This window comes from Drosophila biarmipes, chromosome 2R (assembly GCF_025231255.1).
Source record: "Drosophila biarmipes strain raj3 chromosome 2R, RU_DBia_V1.1, whole genome shotgun sequence".
NCBI lineage: Eukaryota > Metazoa > Arthropoda > Insecta > Diptera > Drosophilidae > Drosophila > Drosophila biarmipes.
In genome coordinates, this window is record NC_066615.1 from 721,229 (window position 1) to 740,827 (window position 19,599).

A 19,599-nucleotide genomic window follows, 5' to 3' on the forward strand; every position below is an offset into this window, starting at 1 on the left:
CTTTGCCAAAAGTCTTCTTTCTATTGCAGGTGGTAAATAAGTCGGAACCAGCCGGATCGGACAACCATATCTTATAGCTCCCATAGGAACTATCGGGGAAAAATTAAAAAAAATTATATCTTTGGTGTTTTTTAACATATACCTTTCTAAGCTGGATATAACATTTTTAAATTAGTTCTGAATTTCGAATTAAATTATATCAAAATCGGACGACTATATCATATAGCTCCCATAGAAACAATCGGAAAATTGGTGGTAAAATAATATTGAAAAATTATATCTTATATCTTCGGTGTTTTTTAACATATAACGCTTAGAAATAACATTTTTTATTTGGTTTTGAATTTTGAATTAAATTTTATCAAAATCGGATGACTATATCATATAGCTGACATAGGAACGATCGGAAAATTAGTCGGAAAACATGAAATAAAAATTAAATCTTTGGTGTTTTTTAACATATAACCTTATAAGCTTGAAAATAACATTTTGAATTATTTCTGAATTTCGAATTAAATTTTATAAAAATTTTAATATTTTTAAGAATTTGAATTCAATTTAATAAAATAATTGATTATTTTTTATAACTGCAAGGGTATACAAACTTAGGCTTGCCGAAGTAAATTTCCTTTCTTGTTTAACAATTGTTTTATTTTGATTCAATGAGTATTCCTTGCATCATAATTTATATCAAGTTGCAATTTAAATTGTATTTAAAGTTTTGTGATTGCATATTAAACTAAATTTATTTCACGGTACGATTACCACATATTTTAATTATAAAAGTCTGCATGTTTAGTACTAAGATAGATGATCATGTTAGCTTGTCCAGCACGCGATATTAGATTTCGTTTACCATTGTTGATAGGCACTTCAAGGAGTCAAGAATTTACACCCACTTCCACAGCCGACAAGCACCCAGCCGAGCATACCCGCGTGCGCTTGAATTCCATGGTACCACCTCAGCCTGAATTTTATTTGAATGTGGCGACCCGTTACACGATCGCACCTACAGCAAACAAAAGTTTTGATATCAACATTTGTGACAAAAAATAATAAAAAAATAAATTATTGTAAGTTTTTAAATTTGGCACGCTTTATGAAAATTGTACACCGAAACACACAGCAACCGTTTTGCGTATTACTTTTGAACGGAGCATCCGAATTTGACAGTTGAGGTGTCATTCGACGCGTATTTAAATTGAGAGTACAACTGGATAGCCGGGGGTAGTTATCCAACCCATCCTTAATAGATCAAGTTTTTCAAATTTTAGCTTTTACACTTTTACCACTTTTTCTTCAACACCAATTGATTTTTTTTAAAGTCTTGGTATGCAATTATTTTAGTTTTCGATTGATGTATCACAATCGGACGATTACTGTAGATTTTCATTTCTTGGTGTATATATAGTAGTCGCCTTCGCACACCCTCCTGGTGCGCTTCGTCACTACGTGGACTGCCCTCTACTTTAATATTTAACTTATTCCGAACTGTGGAAAACCTAAAATCAATATAATCTCTAAGATACGTAACGGCCATACAATGCTATATATTTTGTGGCACCAAAATTTACGTTTTTTTCGATCGCACAACGTTAAAAACTTGGAGTCTAAAACAACAATGCACTCCCAGTCGTAAGTTCGGGAACGTGTTTCAAAAAAAAAAACATAGTTCTGGATCGTATCTTTTTATGCAAAACGGCACACGTGCAAATTTACCAAGGCCTTCTAGATGTCTTTCAGAATAGTTCATATAAATGTATGCCCAAACGGAATTCGGAAACGTATTCCGAAACAAATAGTTCTAGGACGTATATTTTTTACAAAAAAAACATGCAAATTTACATAGCAAATGTGCGTGCTGGGTGCAGTCCTTTGAGTGATATCTGGGTGCATATGGGTGTATTTTACTGGGAATTCCAGCCCGATGGTTGACGATGCCCATTTTTTACTGTCGTATTTTTCGGTAAAACTTCATCAAGTTGTCATTTATGACTTGGTACTCACACAAGCAATCCCAGTCGTAAATGATAGCATTACAACATGCGCCTATTCATTAAAAAATGGTTTCAAAAAGGTGTTTCGGAAGTGGTGAGTCTGCCCATTACTTTCACACGGTTGCGGGACAAAATAAATTCTCCCGTTGCATGCTTTTAGAAGCATATACGAGTATATGGAATGCACCTGGAAGGTAAACTTAACACCTTCTGGGGCCACTCTTTTTTAATTTACCTGGAACAAAATACTTAACACATTCTATGTGCACTTTTTTTTAATGCATCTGGAAACAACATACTAAACACAATCTGGATGCACTTTTTTTTAATGCACCTGCAACATGTACCCAGGAATGCACCAAAAAGTACTCAAAAATCAAATAACTGGAAGCTTTCTAAATGATTACATAAACTACCAATTCTAAATTCTTAATTTAAGTTTATTTTATTTGTTTTACAGGTTTTTTCCTAATATATTTACAACATTTATTATGCAATTATTTTAACATAAGTTGATTTTTCTTGTAATTCTAAATTTTTAATTTAAGTTTATTTTATTTGTTTTTATAGGTTTATAGGTTTCTTATTATATTTTTACGTTTACTTTGAAAGTACTTTTACACACGTTGATTTTCTTGAGATATACCTTGCAAACAGAGGGTACCTTTTAAAAACTAGCTTTTTTTTACAAACTTTAAAAAATTTATTTTAAAAAAATCATTTTTTTCGCTGAAATCCTTAAACACGTTTTTAATTATTTCATATAGTATTATACGTAAAAAAAAAGTTTAAGGCAAATTAAAAAGGGTGACTTTTTTTTTGTTTGCAAAATTCGTTTGGTTTGTAAAAGAACTCTCTTAAGCTGAGTAACGGTTACTTATAACTAAGGCACTCGACTATAGCGTTTTTCCTTGTTTAACATATAATCTTCTACGCTGGGAAATACCATTTTTTAATAAGTTCTAAATTTTGAATCGATTTTATCAAAACCGGTCGATAGTATCATATAGCTGCAATAGAAACGTTCGGAAAATTGGTAGGAAAATGATATGAAAAAATGATATCCCTAGCGTTTTTTAGCATATAATCTCCTACGCATGAAAATAACATTTTTAAAATGGTTCTGAATTTCGAATATATTTTTATCAAGATCGTACGACTATAACATATCATAGGAACGAAAGGAAAATTGGTGGGAAAATAATAAGAAAGAAATTACCTTCGGTGTTTCTTGGCATATAATCTAATAATATTGGGAATATCATTTTTTATATTTTTAAGAATTTCAAATTAAATTAAATAGAAATCGGACGACCCTTACATATAGTTGTCAAAGAAACGGTCAGAGAAAAATGAAAATGTTAGAAAATGTTTTTCTTTTCTGAAGAGTCAGAGGTATCTATCTCGCTTGACACTATACAATACCGCTTTGCTGCTTACATATCCCCAATGCAAGCATTTTCTATTGCGGAAGACACTTCTAAGTGACTTCTAGAAGATGAAAACTATCGTCCGCGATATCGCATTCGGATCGCGGAAGTCACTCATGTCGGGAAGAAATGTGCAACTGCTGCGACAAAAAAAAAATTTGAAGGAATTACCTTTTATAATTATGTGGAGAATCCTTGAATGCTTGTTTTACAGCAATCACGCCAGGTAATGTGTAAATATCTTAAAGTAATTGTACAGCCTGACGTAAATTCGCACTCTTCCAAGAGTTGGACATTCTAATGTGTTATACAATTGTAATAATTCCGAAAAACAAAGTAACACACGGAACTGGACTGACCACAAGCAAATTGCGAAATAAACTGACTCCCGGACGAAAAACAATAGCGTTGGTCAAAAGGGAGAGGAGTTTTCAGAAATAATTGTTGTGTTCTATCATTTCTCAGAAGTGACTTCTACGGGATATATGTATATTTTGTTTTTTTCTTAAATGTGTACTTTCGTCTTTCTTTTTCCAGAAGTGACTTCTGGAAGGCAAACGATAAAATGATCGCCCTTTTGCTTGAAGGGACCCGAGTTAATTATCGGATACTACCCCATAACGTATTACTAGTTGCAGATCTCTGGGGGAATGTTAACAACATTTTTGTTTTCCTTTTTCTAGAAATGCATTTTTTATATTGCTTAATTAGAATCGTCAAACACGAATTGTCAAGTCCATTCTACTGAGCAAGGTCCGCAATTGAAAAATTTCCAGCTGTTCTATGTTATAAAGATTCCGAGAATAAAAGATAATGGAGCGGCAAACGCCGCTCGAATGCTTCTTCGAGCATACACGCGCTGACATGCTGCGTCGCACCCAGACGCGCCGCGTCAGTGTGGGGCTTCCATTTAATGTCATGCAAACTTATCTAGGCGATAAAAACCGCGACATGCCGTATACTAGATTCGTCAGAAAGTATGTAACAGGCAGAAGGAATGGTATCCGGCCCCATAAAGTGTATATATTCTTGATTTGGATCACAAGCCGTATGAACGCTGAAGTCTCGGAAACTGTAGAAGCTAGAACATTCAGACTTGGTTTGCAGATTCCACCGCAAGTTTGTGGGATGCCACGTCCACTTTATTGCTTACAGTCCGGGAAAATCTGTAGCACTTACAGTTTTTATGATAGAACAAAATTTTATTTATTTTTATTTGTCTCATCAATAACCATACATTGACCCAAATGTGCACTAACTGCCCAAAACTGTGGTGGCCACAGTTGTCATGATAGAACATTTTTTATTGCTAAAATGTATTTGTCGCATCAAAACCTTTCGATTGACCTAAAGAAATGTTTGCCATTAGACCAGTCTCTTATAGTCGAGGCACTCGAAAGATTCATGGATCATTTCCGAAACTCGCATCTGAAAAAACCTGTTAGAATTTAAATTTGCTTTAAAGCTTCTAAAAAAAATTCCCATTTAAACATTCCGCCAATCATTCTTCTGGAGGAATTATACATTTCTTTAAAAATATTTAGCAATAACTAAATGAAAATTATATTTTCGACCTAGGCCGCACTTTTAATTCAGAAATGTATACCAATTTTAGCCGAAAATTGATTGTTTCTTGGATTTTATGCAAAAATGGGCCAAAACTTGATCTGCCCTTTGGTTGAAAAACGCAGGCAAAGTTAAGTCTTTTGCCAAAAGCCCGTCATTTAACTGCTTTACCTCATAATGTCTAACAAGCCTTGTCCGTACCATTTACTTTATTTCAATGTTCTTTAAACGGTTGGCGCTATATAGGATTTAGCGATAAGGGCATAGCGCTGTGAAGAAGGTCAACAACTTGTATATCTAATGTATTCTTATACTCTAAAAATAACTGCATCGATTTAATTATTTTATATATACTTTATATTAACTCGTATAAAAATGCGTGGTCATACGCTGATGGTGCGGAAAATGTTAAATCCACTGTGGGCTGTAGAGAGCAATACTCCTGGCAGTTGAGCATGCCAGTGTAGCTCTTTAATCTCCTTTTGACCCTGGTGAATAAAAAGCAACTGAGGTGGCAACTTGCTAAGTTCATCTTCGTTCTGGTCCGGGTCTTGCACCTGATCGGAGTCTTTCTCAACAGCCAAGTCCCACAAAGCAATTTGATCGTCGTCACCGCCAGAGGCCAGGACGGTAGCCTCGCTGGGACTCCAATCTACAGTGGTAATGGGGTCCGTGTGGTGTTTAAATGTGGCAATTGGCTTTTCGGTTTGAAACTGGCGTAGGTCCCAAATATGTAGATAGCCGTCATCACCGCCACTGGCGATAAAAGGCTCAAAGCGATTCCACGAAATAACGTTCACGTCGCTCTCATGGGCGTCCCGGCAAGTTAGCATGCAGGCCTTCTGCGGCGCTGCTCGGCAGTCCCAAATGCGGATAGTCTTGTCTACCGAGCAGGACGCGAGCACGCTGCGCTCGTTTGGGCTCCACTGCAAATCTTCGACCGACTGTGAGTGGCCCTCCAGAGCGCGTTGATCCACCATCCATGTGCCGTCTTCCAGGGGACTCCACACGTGGATGTCCCGCCGACAATCGCCTGTCGCCAGCACACCCTCTGCACTGGGACTCCAATCCACCGAGAAACCCTCCTGCTGGTGGCCACTGAATGTAAACACCGGACGGACGTCATTCAGTTCGTACTGCTTGATCAGCTGACCATCCTCCACGGCCTGTAGAGGTTGGGTCAGGTTCCAGATGTTCACGCGGCCTAGCTCGCTCCAAGAGGCGGCGTACACAGTGTTGCCTAAGCGGCGGGCACGAATGCGATTGACGCATCCCTGGTGCTTGATCAGGGCACAGGCCATCTGCGGTTTTTTAAGATCCTCGCGTTCAGCCACGTAGTCCTCATCGTCTTCCAACTCCTCGTCACCGTTATCGTCCTGCGTCTTGTGCAAGTTACTCATCTTCATTACAATAATGTTGTTTACATGGGTACGGGAAGCTTGCGTGCCAGCCACTATATAAGCGGTTATCGGAAAGGACTGCCGCCCTGTTCCCAACTCGTCAGGTATGACGTCAAAGCTTAGACATGGTGCTCCTGTGGAAGCCTGATGCAGCATCAAATATGCACTCTCGTCGCAGACTAGTTCCTCGTCCACGGCCAGTTTATTACTGGGTAAATACACCTCTTTTGTCATCTTGGGTGCCTCGGTATTGTCATCCGAATCCATGTCACTTTCCACGTCCACAGGATCAACCAGCTCCATTTCAAAATATTCATCGTCCATATTCTTAATAGTTTAATTGTTTTTCTTTTGTTTTTAAATCAAATCCCTTATTACCAGCACGTGCAACTTTTCAATTTAAAGAGACCCTACATTCACTTTGAATAAATGACAAATGCTTCAAGGAAGCTTTAGTCATTTATAGTGTCTTCCCACAGAGATCCGTCCATTATCAAAGTTAGAAGATACACCATCAAGAAAATTAACTCAGAGATACACCGAATAAAAATCGGTAACATAGCGCATAAAAGAGTCCGTCTAATTTGGATGCAGAACTAACGGAACATTTTCGGAAAAACACCAGATGCGAGTGAATTTCGATGGACGCCGTTAGCCGCGGCCCAAAGAATACATTTTAGCATTGGATGTGGTCGTAACCAAAATTAAAAAATGAAAAGAAAACAAAAACCCACGCGAAATTCGCCTTCGGAAGTTCAGGGCAGGTTAAATTTCAAGCTGTTCACCATTAATGTGGGACTTGACCAACCGGAAACATTACCGCAACTGAGCGCCCTACATGGACATCCTGCCGGGCGTATTCACGCAAAGAAAGTATGTTCTGAAAGTATGTTCCAAAAACTTTGGTTACGTTGCGCTAATATAAGAATTTTTTGTACCAAAAAACAAAACAACCACTCGACTTGTCCTTTTTTGTTAATTTATCCGATTAGCCTGACATAAGACCGTGCTACATCCATTGAGGATGAACTTTAAAATAGGAAATGGTTTAAATGTGGTTTTCACGTGGCTTTTCCACTAGCGCATCCGAAGATAAAGTTTCTTATACTTTGGGCTGCGGATAACGGAGCTCATCGAAATTCACTCACTAAGTGTGGTATTTTTTCTGGTATTTTTTGGCTTAACTGAGGACCGCTGTGAAAAGCAGGCACGTCAAAAAGCGTTAGCCGCATTTTGCCTCTCGCTCACTTCTATGGGAAGCTGTCGGTTTTCGTCGATGTGAGAACCAAGTTTAAAACTGTAAAACTATCCAACGTCGCCATTATCTTAGGTATCGATAGTTCGCGAGTAAACGTATAGCAAAAGTGTAATGTAGTTTTTTAAGAATGTAACTAACAGGTAGAAGGAAGCGTTTCACTAGCCGAGTCTATCTAGCCATGTCTGTCCGTCCGTATGAATGCTATAATCCTGGAAACTCTAAAAGCTAGAAAGTTTTGGCATGTTCGTTTCAGCATGGAGTGAGCCTGGCTCCATCCTGAAATTCCCTAACGCCCACAAACGATAATAGCTCCCACATATGAAAAAATGTAAAAAAAAATTAAAGCGAAACGTATTCAATATCTTGGAAATTCAATTAAGGTTGCACGCTACATGCAGCAAATCAGCTGAATTCAATAATAAGCCAAGCGACTAGGGCCGACGCTAGGCTGTGTTATAACGGGTGTAGTGGAGTAACGGGTATCGTGAGGTCGATGAGTTCGATCTCTCTTGTTATATTTTGATTTGTGGACTCCAAACCGACGAACAATATTCCAAAATTGGACGGACAACGGAGGAATACAATAATTTGGTCGTATAATGTTCATCAAATGCTTTTGACCAACGCTTTATAAATCCAAGAATAATAAAGAAATGAAAAAAAACTTGTTTGATGTTGTAGTATATTATGCTGATGCTCTCGGTTTCGTCATTGCTTAAAATAAAATTTGCCCTTGTTTTTTGCCAGTTTTGTCTTCGGCAAAATAAAACAGGAAAATTATTTTTAATTGCCACCTATTGAACAAACAACTTTTTAAAAGTAGAACGTACTACGTAACGTACTTATTACGTAACTTTCACAAATCGGCCGAAATCATGAAATGAAAGCATGATATGGCCATCGCATAATCACAGTATATGAATCAATCTCAAATGTTGAGAAGTATATTACATTCAAATGGGAGAAAATAATTGGTTTTATAATCGGTCACACATTTTTCCATCGGTGCGTTTAAGTTCAATAAAATCATGAATTGTCGCATAAGCATAGACAAATTTTCTTTTACGCTAATAGCATAAACATAGTAATATAAATCCTATAATTTGTTCGTAATAGATATTTTCCATTAATAAAATAAATTAAAAAAAATAATGAGTTAAATTAATGTTACGACCAACTAAGCAAAAATCGGTGGCAAGTCAAAGGTTGGTTTAGTGCAAGTATTTGATTTCTTTACGACACATTATTCCTCCGCAAAAAGGATTGCTATAAAACTGCCGTCAAAGGTTTCATATTGTGTAAGAAAAGTAACAATCAGTTATTGGCTTATGTATTTTGCATTTCAGAAGGAGGTGCCGAGATGCAAATGTGACACAAACTGACTTGGCAGTAATTGGTTTATCGCCATTTTTTGCTTTAGAATACCAATTACTTAGCCAATAATGCGAAGGGGATATGCAGCGAAGAAACTGTTCACAATGTGCATTAAGATAGATATTGATAATCGATATAAAATTGCATTTACATTTTTCACCCTTAAAAATGTAGGCGAGTATTTTTGATTTTTTAATGTTCAGCTAAAATCGAATAAAAGTTTCCCGTTGCTGTTAATTTGTATAATCAAAAAACTGCAAAGCTAAATGTGAAACAATATATTATTATTGGAAAAACAACAAATATTTATTCCCTCTCCCAAGCAACTCTTATTACGTTCTATGAATTAAAAAATAACAAAATTATTAAGCCCATTGTGTTCAATTTTATTTAATATAATATAATTAACATAATTATATAATTAACAAATAAATCAATTGATTTGTTTTCTAATTAATAATTAAAAACACTAAGTACGAATTACATAAATTAATAATTATTACTTTTTTAAAATAAGTCATGAAATTTTAGGTGTACCTCAGTGTAAAACTCTTTTGCCGAACTCATTTTCACAACTTTTCTTCTCACTTTCTGGCTTAAAAAATCAACTCAAAAATATTAATATCGGTTATTTTTGCACAAAAAATAGCACAATAATATTTTTTTTTTTGAGGAAAAATATCGATATACTTATATATTTCCGACATCCCTACTTGACAGGGGATATATATATACTTATATATTTGTTAAGGTGGATGCACACTGCAAATTTATTTATTTACATGCAAACTTCTCTACGCGGTGAAAACAGCGAGGAGCCGCGCCGCACCGCACCGCGCCAGTGTGCGCAGACCTATACAAATCCCAACATTCTAGCTTTCTAGCCGTGATCTCAGAGTTCATATCAACGGACAGACGGATAGACCGACATGGCTAGTGATCCTGATCATAAATATATATAATTGGAAGTTTGCACCATAAGTTTAACAGAAAATAACTTTTCTTCTTCTTATTATTTTTATTATTATTTTTATATTTGAAAAACACCAATTTGCTGTTGACATATCTTAAATTGAACTCGATTTACGATCATACCTTAGTTTTGCGCTTTAGAGTTTCTTATTAAATTATTTTATTGTTATTGAGTGACTTTCTGAATTGGACTTTGGATTCCAGACTTGGGTTCCTTAAAACAAGTAACACTCTATATAGACAATTGTATGGGATGTCCGCTTAAGTCACTCCGGATTTTAATTTTTTATACTCATTTGTTGTATGGCCTGTGGCAAGTCAATTTAATTTGGAAATTTTAAATATTAATATCAAAATATTGAAATTAAAATACATTAATTTTTGTTTACTTTTTACCTTATTTTAATACGATTGAAGTTATCTATAGAATTACAGTTATTGTTAGTTAGCCTAGTTTTTTGTTTTGTAAATTTTTTATACAAAAAATGTGTTTAGTTGAATACTTGTATATTTACCTTTTCGAACTGTGTAAAACCATTTGCGGGATTTTTATTCGCACAAAACTTTTCATCATGCAATCGGGTAATGTAACAAGAACTTTGTTGGCTGTGTTGTAAAACCTATAAAACATCTTTAAAATTAAAACTTAGATCAACGCAAAACCTCTTGCACTTATGGTAGCACTTGCCTGACTTTATTATTATCAAAAAATATCACTTTTATTAATAAATCAAAATGTGTCGCAGCGCACAATTTAAATAGCCTGCTGTTCAAACAGAATGCACCAGGCCTTCTTTTTCTTTTGGTTTCTTGAACATAACGGAGAGACGCAAAAAAAAAAGATCCCCTTTTCAGATTTTGTATAAGTTTTACAACGCAACACAAAAAATTCTAGTTCCGTTACCCAAAGGTGGCATGATGAAATGTTATGGGCCAATAAAAATCTCGTGAAAGGTTTTACACAGTTCGAAAAATAAATATACAAGTCTACACAAAGCATATTTTTTTTAAAACATGTCTTCATTTTTTTCATGATTGTTGACCACGAATAATGCTTGTTTATTCGACTAAATAAAAACACGTTCTAAAATTTTCATTCTGCCCGCTTCAGCCAAATATTTTAGCTTCTCGCATTAAAGAAATATTTTAGTGAAGCGCGCCGAATGAGATCATTTTATAAAGTGTTTTTATTTAGTCGAATAAAGAAGTATCCCTTTCTTCGTTAAGTCAGAACGTAAGTATAATCGTATATTGTTTAGCTCACATGGAAATGATATTATTATTTGAAAACTTTGAATACAAATTAAAAAAAAAATCAGACGACTGTATCCTACATCTGCAATAGGAAGGATAACTAATGTCAAAATAATACAAATACCGTTAAGTTTCGTTTTCTGTTTAGTTTTTAGTTTTCTAAAAATCGGAAAGCCTAAGGCCTACAATTCTTCCACAAGACCGAACTGGGTATAGAAACGTAGGCTGGCTGAAGATATTTTCCTTCCTTTTCCTCAAAATCTATTATAAAATGGGATTCCATTTTGCTGTAACAATAGGTAATCGCATTACATAACATTTTAATTTATTAATTTATTTTTAAAAAGTTAAGTCGATGAAAAATTTATAAATCCTTCCCTTTTAATTACAAATTGTCTAATAACAATTTTTTCTTTTCAAATTACTGTTCCAGTGTTTTGGGTATGCAAGTAATTATTAAAAGTCGTAGAACAAACGTTTTCTATCTCAATCTACTATATACACCCATAGGGTTCCCAAAACCCTAAAACTGAGATGGGGTGCGTACAAACGGGACATCGGATTTCTACAAATGAAATGTCATTCGCCGCGTATTCTCATTAAGAATAAAAACTAGGCTTAAAGCCAAGAGCATTTATCCCCACCGTATCTAGCAGATCCCATTTTCTAAATTTTCACTTTTACCGCTTTTTCCTCAAAACAAATTTATAGTTCTAAAGTCTTAGTCTTAGCAATACCTTTTGATTGGTATATCAATTGTTACGATCGGACCATCACAGCAGATTTTCAATACTACGGCTATATAGTAGTTGTCTTTCGCACGCTCTCTTGCGCACTTCGCCACTACGTGTACTGCCGTCCACAGTGATATTATTAATCGTATAACATTTTATATACGCCTGACTGGCTTTAAGATAAAACTCAAGTATGCTTGTACCAGCGAGACAACATTTTCGAAGTTGGCCAATTCGATTTTCGAATCTATCTTTTTCGCTTTCACTCACGTGATTAATGTATACATATTGCTATATACTCTCTTTTTCGATATCAAGGAATTTTCGAAAAGAGATAAATGACAAATGACATTTTTATTCATTGAGTAAAAGGGTATACTAGATTCGTCAGAAAGTATGTAACAGGTAAAAGGAAGTGTTTTCGACCCCATAAAGTATATATACTCTTGATAAGGATCTCTAGCCGAGTAGATCTAGCTATGTCCGTCCGTATGAACGCTGAGATCTCGTAAAATACAAGAGCTAAAACAGTCAGACTTGGCATGCAGATTCCTGGGCTTCCTACGCAGCACAAGTTTGTTTCAGCGGGGTGTCACGCCGACTCTAACGCCCGCAATCAGCGAAAATCTGAAGCGCCTGCAGTTTTTATGATAGAACAAATTGATTGACCCAAAAAAATGTGTCACGCCCACTCTAACGTCCACTTAACGCCCAAAACTGTGGTGCCCACAATTGTCTTTGTAGATACTTTTTTTTTTGTTAAAACGTATTTGTCTTATCAATACCTATCGATTGACCCAATGAAAATGTTTGCCACGCCAAAAACTGTGGTGGCCACAGTTGTCTTGCTAGAAAATTTGTTTTTGCTAAAATATATTTGTCTCATTAAAACCTTTCGATTGGCCTAAAAAAATGTTGGTCACGCCCACTCTTACGTCTCCAAACGGCTAAAACGCTTAAAACTTTCTGCCAACCACATAACATATACCAAAATATACGGTGCTGCTTATATATATCCATTTTTATTTTGCTCCCTTAAGCTGAGTAAGGGGTATCTGATAGTCAAGGCACTCGACTATAGCGATCTTCCTGGTTTGATATCAATTTGACATTATTTCATGGTAAAATTTATATGTTTCGAAAAAACACTTATCATGCCCATACAAAATTGAGAGGAAAAATAAATTAAATCCGATCCTACAATTCTTCAACTTGGATTATAATTCCAATTTGGTTGTCCAACTAAAAGTAAAAGAATAAAAACAAGAAAGAAAGTTAGCTTCGGCAAGCCGAAGTTTGTATACCCTTGCAGTTATAAATAAAAATCATCTTTAGTAACACCATGCGAAATTTGTAAGGATTCTTGTTGACTTCAGTTATATTAAAAAATAAATTATTTCATTCCTTATTTTAGACCATTTTTCTCCGATCCTCCATCTGTTCCCACTGGGCACCGATACTAATCGGCTATCGATACCCAGAGGGCCTGCTCACGATATCGATATTGCAAGTGCGGCGCTGCCACTTGCTCGCCGCGATGTTCCTCATCACCGATAAATTTCATTTTTCTTGTGCCCATCGATCGCACTATCGTCCAGTGCCAATCGACCGCCTATCGAGGCGCGCCCTTCCCTGTTGTATGGTGCTTTAGCAAATTGTTTATGCCCGTGCACCTGTCGGCCGGTGTTTAGTTTTTTTGTACCCCTCAGCCCGGCGTTTCTACTTGTTCTTGCCACTACGTAAGTACTCTGATCTCCCACCTGACTCCTTGTATGTGTTCATCAGCTTATTCTCTCTTGGCAGGTTGCCTTTGTTGACCATGAGTGCCCATTCAGACTCCAGCAGCTGTGTTTCCTGGTTTGGACCCGCGATCCCGTCTCCTCGTCTGGGCATGATGCCCTTCCTCCTGATGCTTGGCCTCTTTCGGTACAGCTCTCTTAGCTGTGCCGATTTCCCCCTTCCTTCGGAAGACTGCTGCTGCGTGTTTCCAGCCAGTCCTAATAAAATCCTTGGAGACCTTGGTTCGTGCCTGTCTGCGTTCGTTATCGTTGACGTGTTCCTTGTACTATATATGTATGGTTGTATTGTTGTGCCTTGTAGAGAATCCTTCGAGTTTTCCCGTAATAGCCTTTAAGAACCCTAGGAGTGATCCTCGGAGACTTTCTTTATTCTCCTTCAAGTATCCTTGGAGTCATCCTTGGACCCTTTTCCTCGTATCCCTGAGCATCCTTGGAATTATCCTCGGGCTCGTTTCCTCGTGTCCTTTGGGTATCCTTGGAGCTATCCTTGTACCCTTTTCCTTGTGTCCTTTGGGTATCCTTGGAGCTATCTTTGGACCCTTTTCCTCGTGTCCTTTGGGTATCCTTGGAGCTATCCTTGGACCCTTTTCGTCGTGTCATTTGGGTATCCTTGGAGCTATCCTTGGACCCTTTTCCCCGTGTCCTTTGGGTATCCTTGGAGCTATCCTTGGAACCTTTCTTAGTATCCTTTGAGACTCTTTGACACTTTATTGTTGCCTTTTGTCTAACGTATCTGCTTGTGGCTGCTCGCATGCGTTCTGTGCTTGTTGTTGTTTCAGCTTGCTCACGTGGATGGTCCTCTCTTTTTTTGTGTTCACGTGCCGTATTTTGCAGATTACTGGTGACGCAAAATCCGTGACCTGGTAAGGTCCATCGTATCTTGGGGACAACTTTGCTGCGAACCCCTCAGCCGCCTTTTACAAACGATGTTCCTTGGCCCACACGACGTCCCCCACCTTAGGTAATGCCTAGCCTGATCCTGGGAGGCTCTCTCCAGATTCCGCCTTACATTCTCGAAGATTTCCCAGAGTTTGTTTGCCTTCTCCCCTTGGGTCTCAGTGGTTCGCCCTGTTCCCAAGGTCTCTCTGTCGTATAGGGCGCTCGGTAGTCTCGGTTCTCTGCCTTGAGTAATAAACGCCGGCGTGTATCCTGTGGATTCCGAAACACTCGTATTTACTGCCAGCATGATCTCCGGCCATTTCTCGTCCCAGTTTCTCTGATCCTGCCCTGTGAACTGCGCTATCATCGTCTTCACGGTCCTGTTTGCTCTTTCTGTCGGGTTCTCTTGTGGTGTATATGGAGCCGTGAACTGTTGCTTGGCTCCCATCTCGGCCAGGAAACTCTTGAAGATTTTGCTGTTGAACTGTACTCCGTTGTCCGTTATGACTACCTTCTGGAACGCTTTCTTTAGGGACTCGGCCGTCGCGCTCCGCAGCGGCACCAATTCAGTCCACTTGGAGAACCTGTCTTTCAGCACCAGGAGCATTTGGTTGCCGTGTTTTGAACACGGCAGGGGTCCGACGAAGTCTGCGCACACTGTAGCCCATGGTTTCTCTAGCACCTGCGTTACACTTTTCCCAGCTGCCTGCATCTGATTGGGATTGAATCTGAATTGAATTCTTACGTGGGTTCAAGCGCCTCGATGCATGCCTGGCCAGTAGTACCGGGCTGCCAGACGTGCTATTGTCCTTCTGCTTCCTACATGGCTAGCTGTCGGTGAGTCGTGGTTCTCTTTCACCACCGCTTCTCGTAGAGCTTTCGGAACGCACTTCTTCCATGTAGCGACATCCTCACTGCCTGCTCTGTGTGGAATGTTCCTGTACAAGGTGTCTCCCTCCATTACGTAGTCCGGGTACTTTTGTGGCTGGGTCCTAATTTTTTCGCGCATGTCCTGAATCCAGCTGCGTGCTACGGAGGCTTCCGCCGTCGATGTCTCCTTGATCCCTTGCAGTGTTATCGGTATCGGCTGCCTTGATAATGCGTCTGCCACCACATTGAGCTGTCCCTTTCTGTACGCTATTTCGAAGTCATACTGCTGCAACTCCAGGGCCCATCTGGCGATCCTTCCTGAAGGGCTCTCAATGCTGTTGAGCCACTTCAGTGCCATGTGGTCGGTTACCACCTTGAAGTGGTACCCTTCCAAATATGGCTTAAGTTTCCGGATCGCCCAGACTATTGCCAAACACTACCTCTCGGTCGTGGAGTAGTTTTTCTCAGCCCCGTTAAGCGTTCGGCTTGAGTAAGAGATCACCTTTTCGCCACATTCAGTTTCCTGGGTCAAAATGGCACCAATACCGTAATCACTTGCGTCCGTTTGCAGGACAAATGGTTTTTCAAAATCCGGGCACGCCAGTACGGGGTCTGCCACCAGCCTTGCCTTTACTTCTTCGAATGCCGACTGATGTTCCTGTGTCCACACCCACTTGTTTCCCTTGCGCAGCAGATCGTTGAGCGGCTTGACTATTTTTGCGAAGTCAGGTACAAATCGCCGATACCATGATGCTACTCCCAGGTACTGTCGTAGCTCCCTAACTGTTGATGGTGGCTCCAATTCGGCTGCTACCTTTTCCGGATCCGTGCCTATCCCGTCGCAAGTCACTCTATGACCCAAATACAGCAGCTCCTTCTTGAAAAACTGGCATTATTCCCGGTTTAATCTCAGATTAGCGTCTTTCAGTTGCCGGAATACCTCTTTCAAGTTTGCCTTGTGCTCTTCTAGTGTGCGTCCGATCACTATGATATCGTCCTGGTACGCAAATGCGTGCGGCGACATCTCGGGACCAACCAGCCGGTCCAACACCCGCTGGAAGGTCGCAGATGCCGAATGGAGTCCAAACGGCATTACTTTCCACTGGAATAAGCCCTTTCCCGGCACTGTAAATGCAGTTTACTGCCTGCTGCTTTCTTTCAGCGTGATTTGCCAGTAGCCATCCTTCAGGTCCAATCTGCTTATGTACCGTGCCTCTCTCAGCTGGTCGAGGATATAATTTATTCGAGGCATCGGGTAGGCATCCTTTATCGATTTGGCGTCTTCTTCCTAACCATCACGATGGGAGAGCTGTATGGGCTGGTTGAGTGCTCTATGCATCCCATTTTGAGTAGCTTATTGGTTTGTCGTCCTTCATCGATATTTGAAGCTCTGCCATGTTCGACGTTTCTGTCATGGTTTTGAAACTGGCTAGCTCTCCAGGAACTTCGCTGTGTCGTCATACTCTGTTTCCTGTTGTACGACTGCTACCAATAGCCTCTCCTCGAGCCACCCATGGTGTCAGTTCCTGGCCGGTATTATCACCTCGTGTCCAGCGCACCTTAACTCGGTTCCGACTTGAGTTAGAAAGTTCCATCCTAACACCAATGAATCCACCACCCCTAATAGTATCAGCAGGCTCATGATTAGTCGCTTGTTCCCGAATGCGATCTCCACCCCCAGCTGATCATCGATCCCGCCGCACCTTCCGTCTGCCAACCTAACTTGCCGCCGTGTCCTCGTAATCCTCCCGAGGGCAGCCATGTTTTTCGCCAGTTCCTTTCTTATAAAGCTCGCTGTTGCCCCGGTGTCGATCGTGGCTTTGTACGTGCCTTCTCCAATCGTCACCGCTGCGGACAACTGATGCTCCTCCTCGATTAGCTCGCCCGTTTGTTTGGGGAGGTAGCATCTTGCGACCCCCGCTCGCCTCTCTGCGGCTGAGGTCGCTGGGCATTTCCCGCCTGCTGGCAGCACTCGACTCTCCTGACACCTACTCTCTCGCACACGCACCAGTGTCCGTGGCCGCCGCACCTTCGGCTGGCCTCATGGGGATCTGCAATGTGTGTCTCCACACCGTGATCGCTGGTTGTATCTGTTTCTGCTGTGGTGGCGTCCACTGGCCTCCTCGTGGTGCTCCTGGTGCCTGCTGTCGTGGGACTCGTTGCGGCGGTGAAAATTGGTCATTTCTCCGCGTCTCCTGGTTAACTGTCTCCTCGAATCTTCTGCACGTGACCTGCGTTGGTGGTGACGACTTGGTCTTCGAGAACTTGTTTTCTTGTGCGAACGCTTTCTGCTTCTTTTCCAATTCTTTGTACTCATCGGCTAATAGCATCAACGTTTCCAGGTCCGGCACTTTGTACGCTTTTAGGAAGATCCTTAAGCTTGGGGTACAGTTTTCCATAATGATCTTTAAGGTGTCTCAGGCAGAATTCCTCCTTCTTAAGCCGGTAGATTCACTTCTTTCCCATTCTGTTTATGCTGCTTTCACCGCTGGGACAATCACGTTTTGGGCTTCCGATATAACGAACTGATTTGTTTACTGTCTGCTCGCTACGATATTTGTGCGGCTAGCTGAGTAGATTGTGTGTTCGTCTCACCAAATTTATATAAACGTGACCGCCCAGTAGTTCAGTGACAAAGCACAGAATTCACGGGTTTGTGGTGGGTTTATTGCGGGTAAAACTACACTCGGCTTTATAATTTGCTTGTCCTCGGTGTCTCCGACGGTTCGGGTTGTCTCGATGTCCTCTCGCCTCGTTGACACGGTGTTCCAGTTTTGTCGCTCCCTGACGATCCTTGTCCGCTGCTTGTCCCTGACGCGTTGACTCGGTATCTGCTTGGCAACGATTCAGACTCGCTATGGAGTCCGCCGTGCGTGCTTAAGGATGCGTCACCGTTCTCAGACTAGGGTGAACAGACTGACGAGCTCTCCAGGATCACTCCTCCCGACACCCGACCGCCTGTCCCTTGCTCTGTCCCGGATGGTCCCACGGGGCTTCCGCTCAGATCGTGCGGACAGTCAAGGCGGAACGCCAGGAAGCTGCCCCTCTCTTCACTTCGCTTCTGCGCCTCGTGTAAACGAACGGTCCACCTGCGAACTGCTCCTCTCCCTTTTGGCTCGCTACTCTCGGGGCTCTATTGCGCCGCTCCGAGACTTCTCTACCTTCTGGCTCGCTACTCTCGGGGTTCTTGCACCGCTCCAGGACTTCTCTCCATTCTGGCCCGCTACTCTCGGGGTTCTGTTGCGCCGCTCCGGGACTTCTCTCCCTTCTGGCTGATCGCGCCAGGACCTGCTCAACTCCACGGCCTTGTAGGCTCCCACGGCGCTGCTTCCGACGACTTGCTTGGTTGGTGTTCGTTCGACTGCTTGTCTTAACTCACGATGATCGTACTCGACTGATGCTCTCGACGGACTTCTCGCTCTTGACAGACTGATCCCGCTGCCTGCGCCCTGCGGGTTTATATAGGGCCTCCGGGAACCGTTATTCTCCTTTTGCGCACGGCCCGCCGAAACTCTCCACACCGGGTCCAAAGTCCATGGCTCCTGTTTGACCCTCTTGTTTTTCACGCACTGCTTCCCGCCGACGTCCAGCCCGATGCTGCCGTCCCGCTGTTTATGTGCCGCACCGCTGCCGAGATGTGGCACCTTCTTTCTCGGTCCAAAGTTCACGGCCGCGTCCAAAGTCCGGCGGCGTACCGTTACTCCCTCCGCCAAGTCTCCGCTCTCTCTTTCTCCATTGGTCTCCAAACTCTCTTGGTCTCCGAACCCTCTTGCTCTCCAAACTCTCTCGCTCTCCAAACCTCCTTTTCTTTTCTCCGTCCTCGATCTCCAAACTCTCTCGTTCTCCCATCGGTCTTCGCCGCGCCAGCTATCTGCTGCTGGGATTTGTGTTGAGTTATTCAACTCCCAACCTTTCAGTTCAGAAAAAAAAGTTTCCCATATTTATCCCTTCGGAAATTCGCGATTTTTCCATGGAGTTTAACCTTTTAAATATTCAATTTAAAATACATACATATTAATTTTGTTTTTACTAATTTTATTTAAATTGTATCATTTACATTTTCTAT

General features: G+C 40.7%; 1 protein-coding gene and 1 long non-coding RNA gene across 3 annotated transcripts; one reads left to right on the forward strand and one right to left on the reverse strand.

The window, feature by feature from the left end:
- Positions 1 to 5,184: 5,184 nt before the first annotated feature.
- LOC108025751 (glutamate-rich WD repeat-containing protein 1) lies at positions 5,185 to 6,815 on the reverse strand. The gene has a single exon (XM_017096349.3). The coding sequence runs from the start codon at positions 6,715 to 6,717 to the stop codon at positions 5,377 to 5,379; it is 1,341 nt and encodes a 446-aa protein (XP_016951838.1). The 5' UTR covers positions 6,718 to 6,815; the 3' UTR covers positions 5,185 to 5,376.
- Positions 6,816 to 8,394: 1,579 nt separating this feature from the next.
- Positions 8,395 to 9,394, forward strand: LOC108025746 (uncharacterized). 2 transcript variants are annotated; one of them, XR_001768227.3, is made up of 2 exons: positions 8,395 to 8,937; positions 8,998 to 9,394. It is a non-coding gene; the product is annotated as an uncharacterized LOC108025746 (long non-coding RNA). The 2 variants fall into 2 exon arrangements; XR_007763969.1 differs by having other exon boundaries at positions 8,395 to 8,856.
- The last annotated feature ends 10,205 nt before the right edge of the window (positions 9,395 to 19,599 follow it).

Coding starts and splice junctions, on each gene's coding strand:
- LOC108025751 (XM_017096349.3), bottom strand. CDS start 6,717: ATGGACGATGAATATTTTGAAATGGAGCTGGTTGATCCTGTGGACGTG.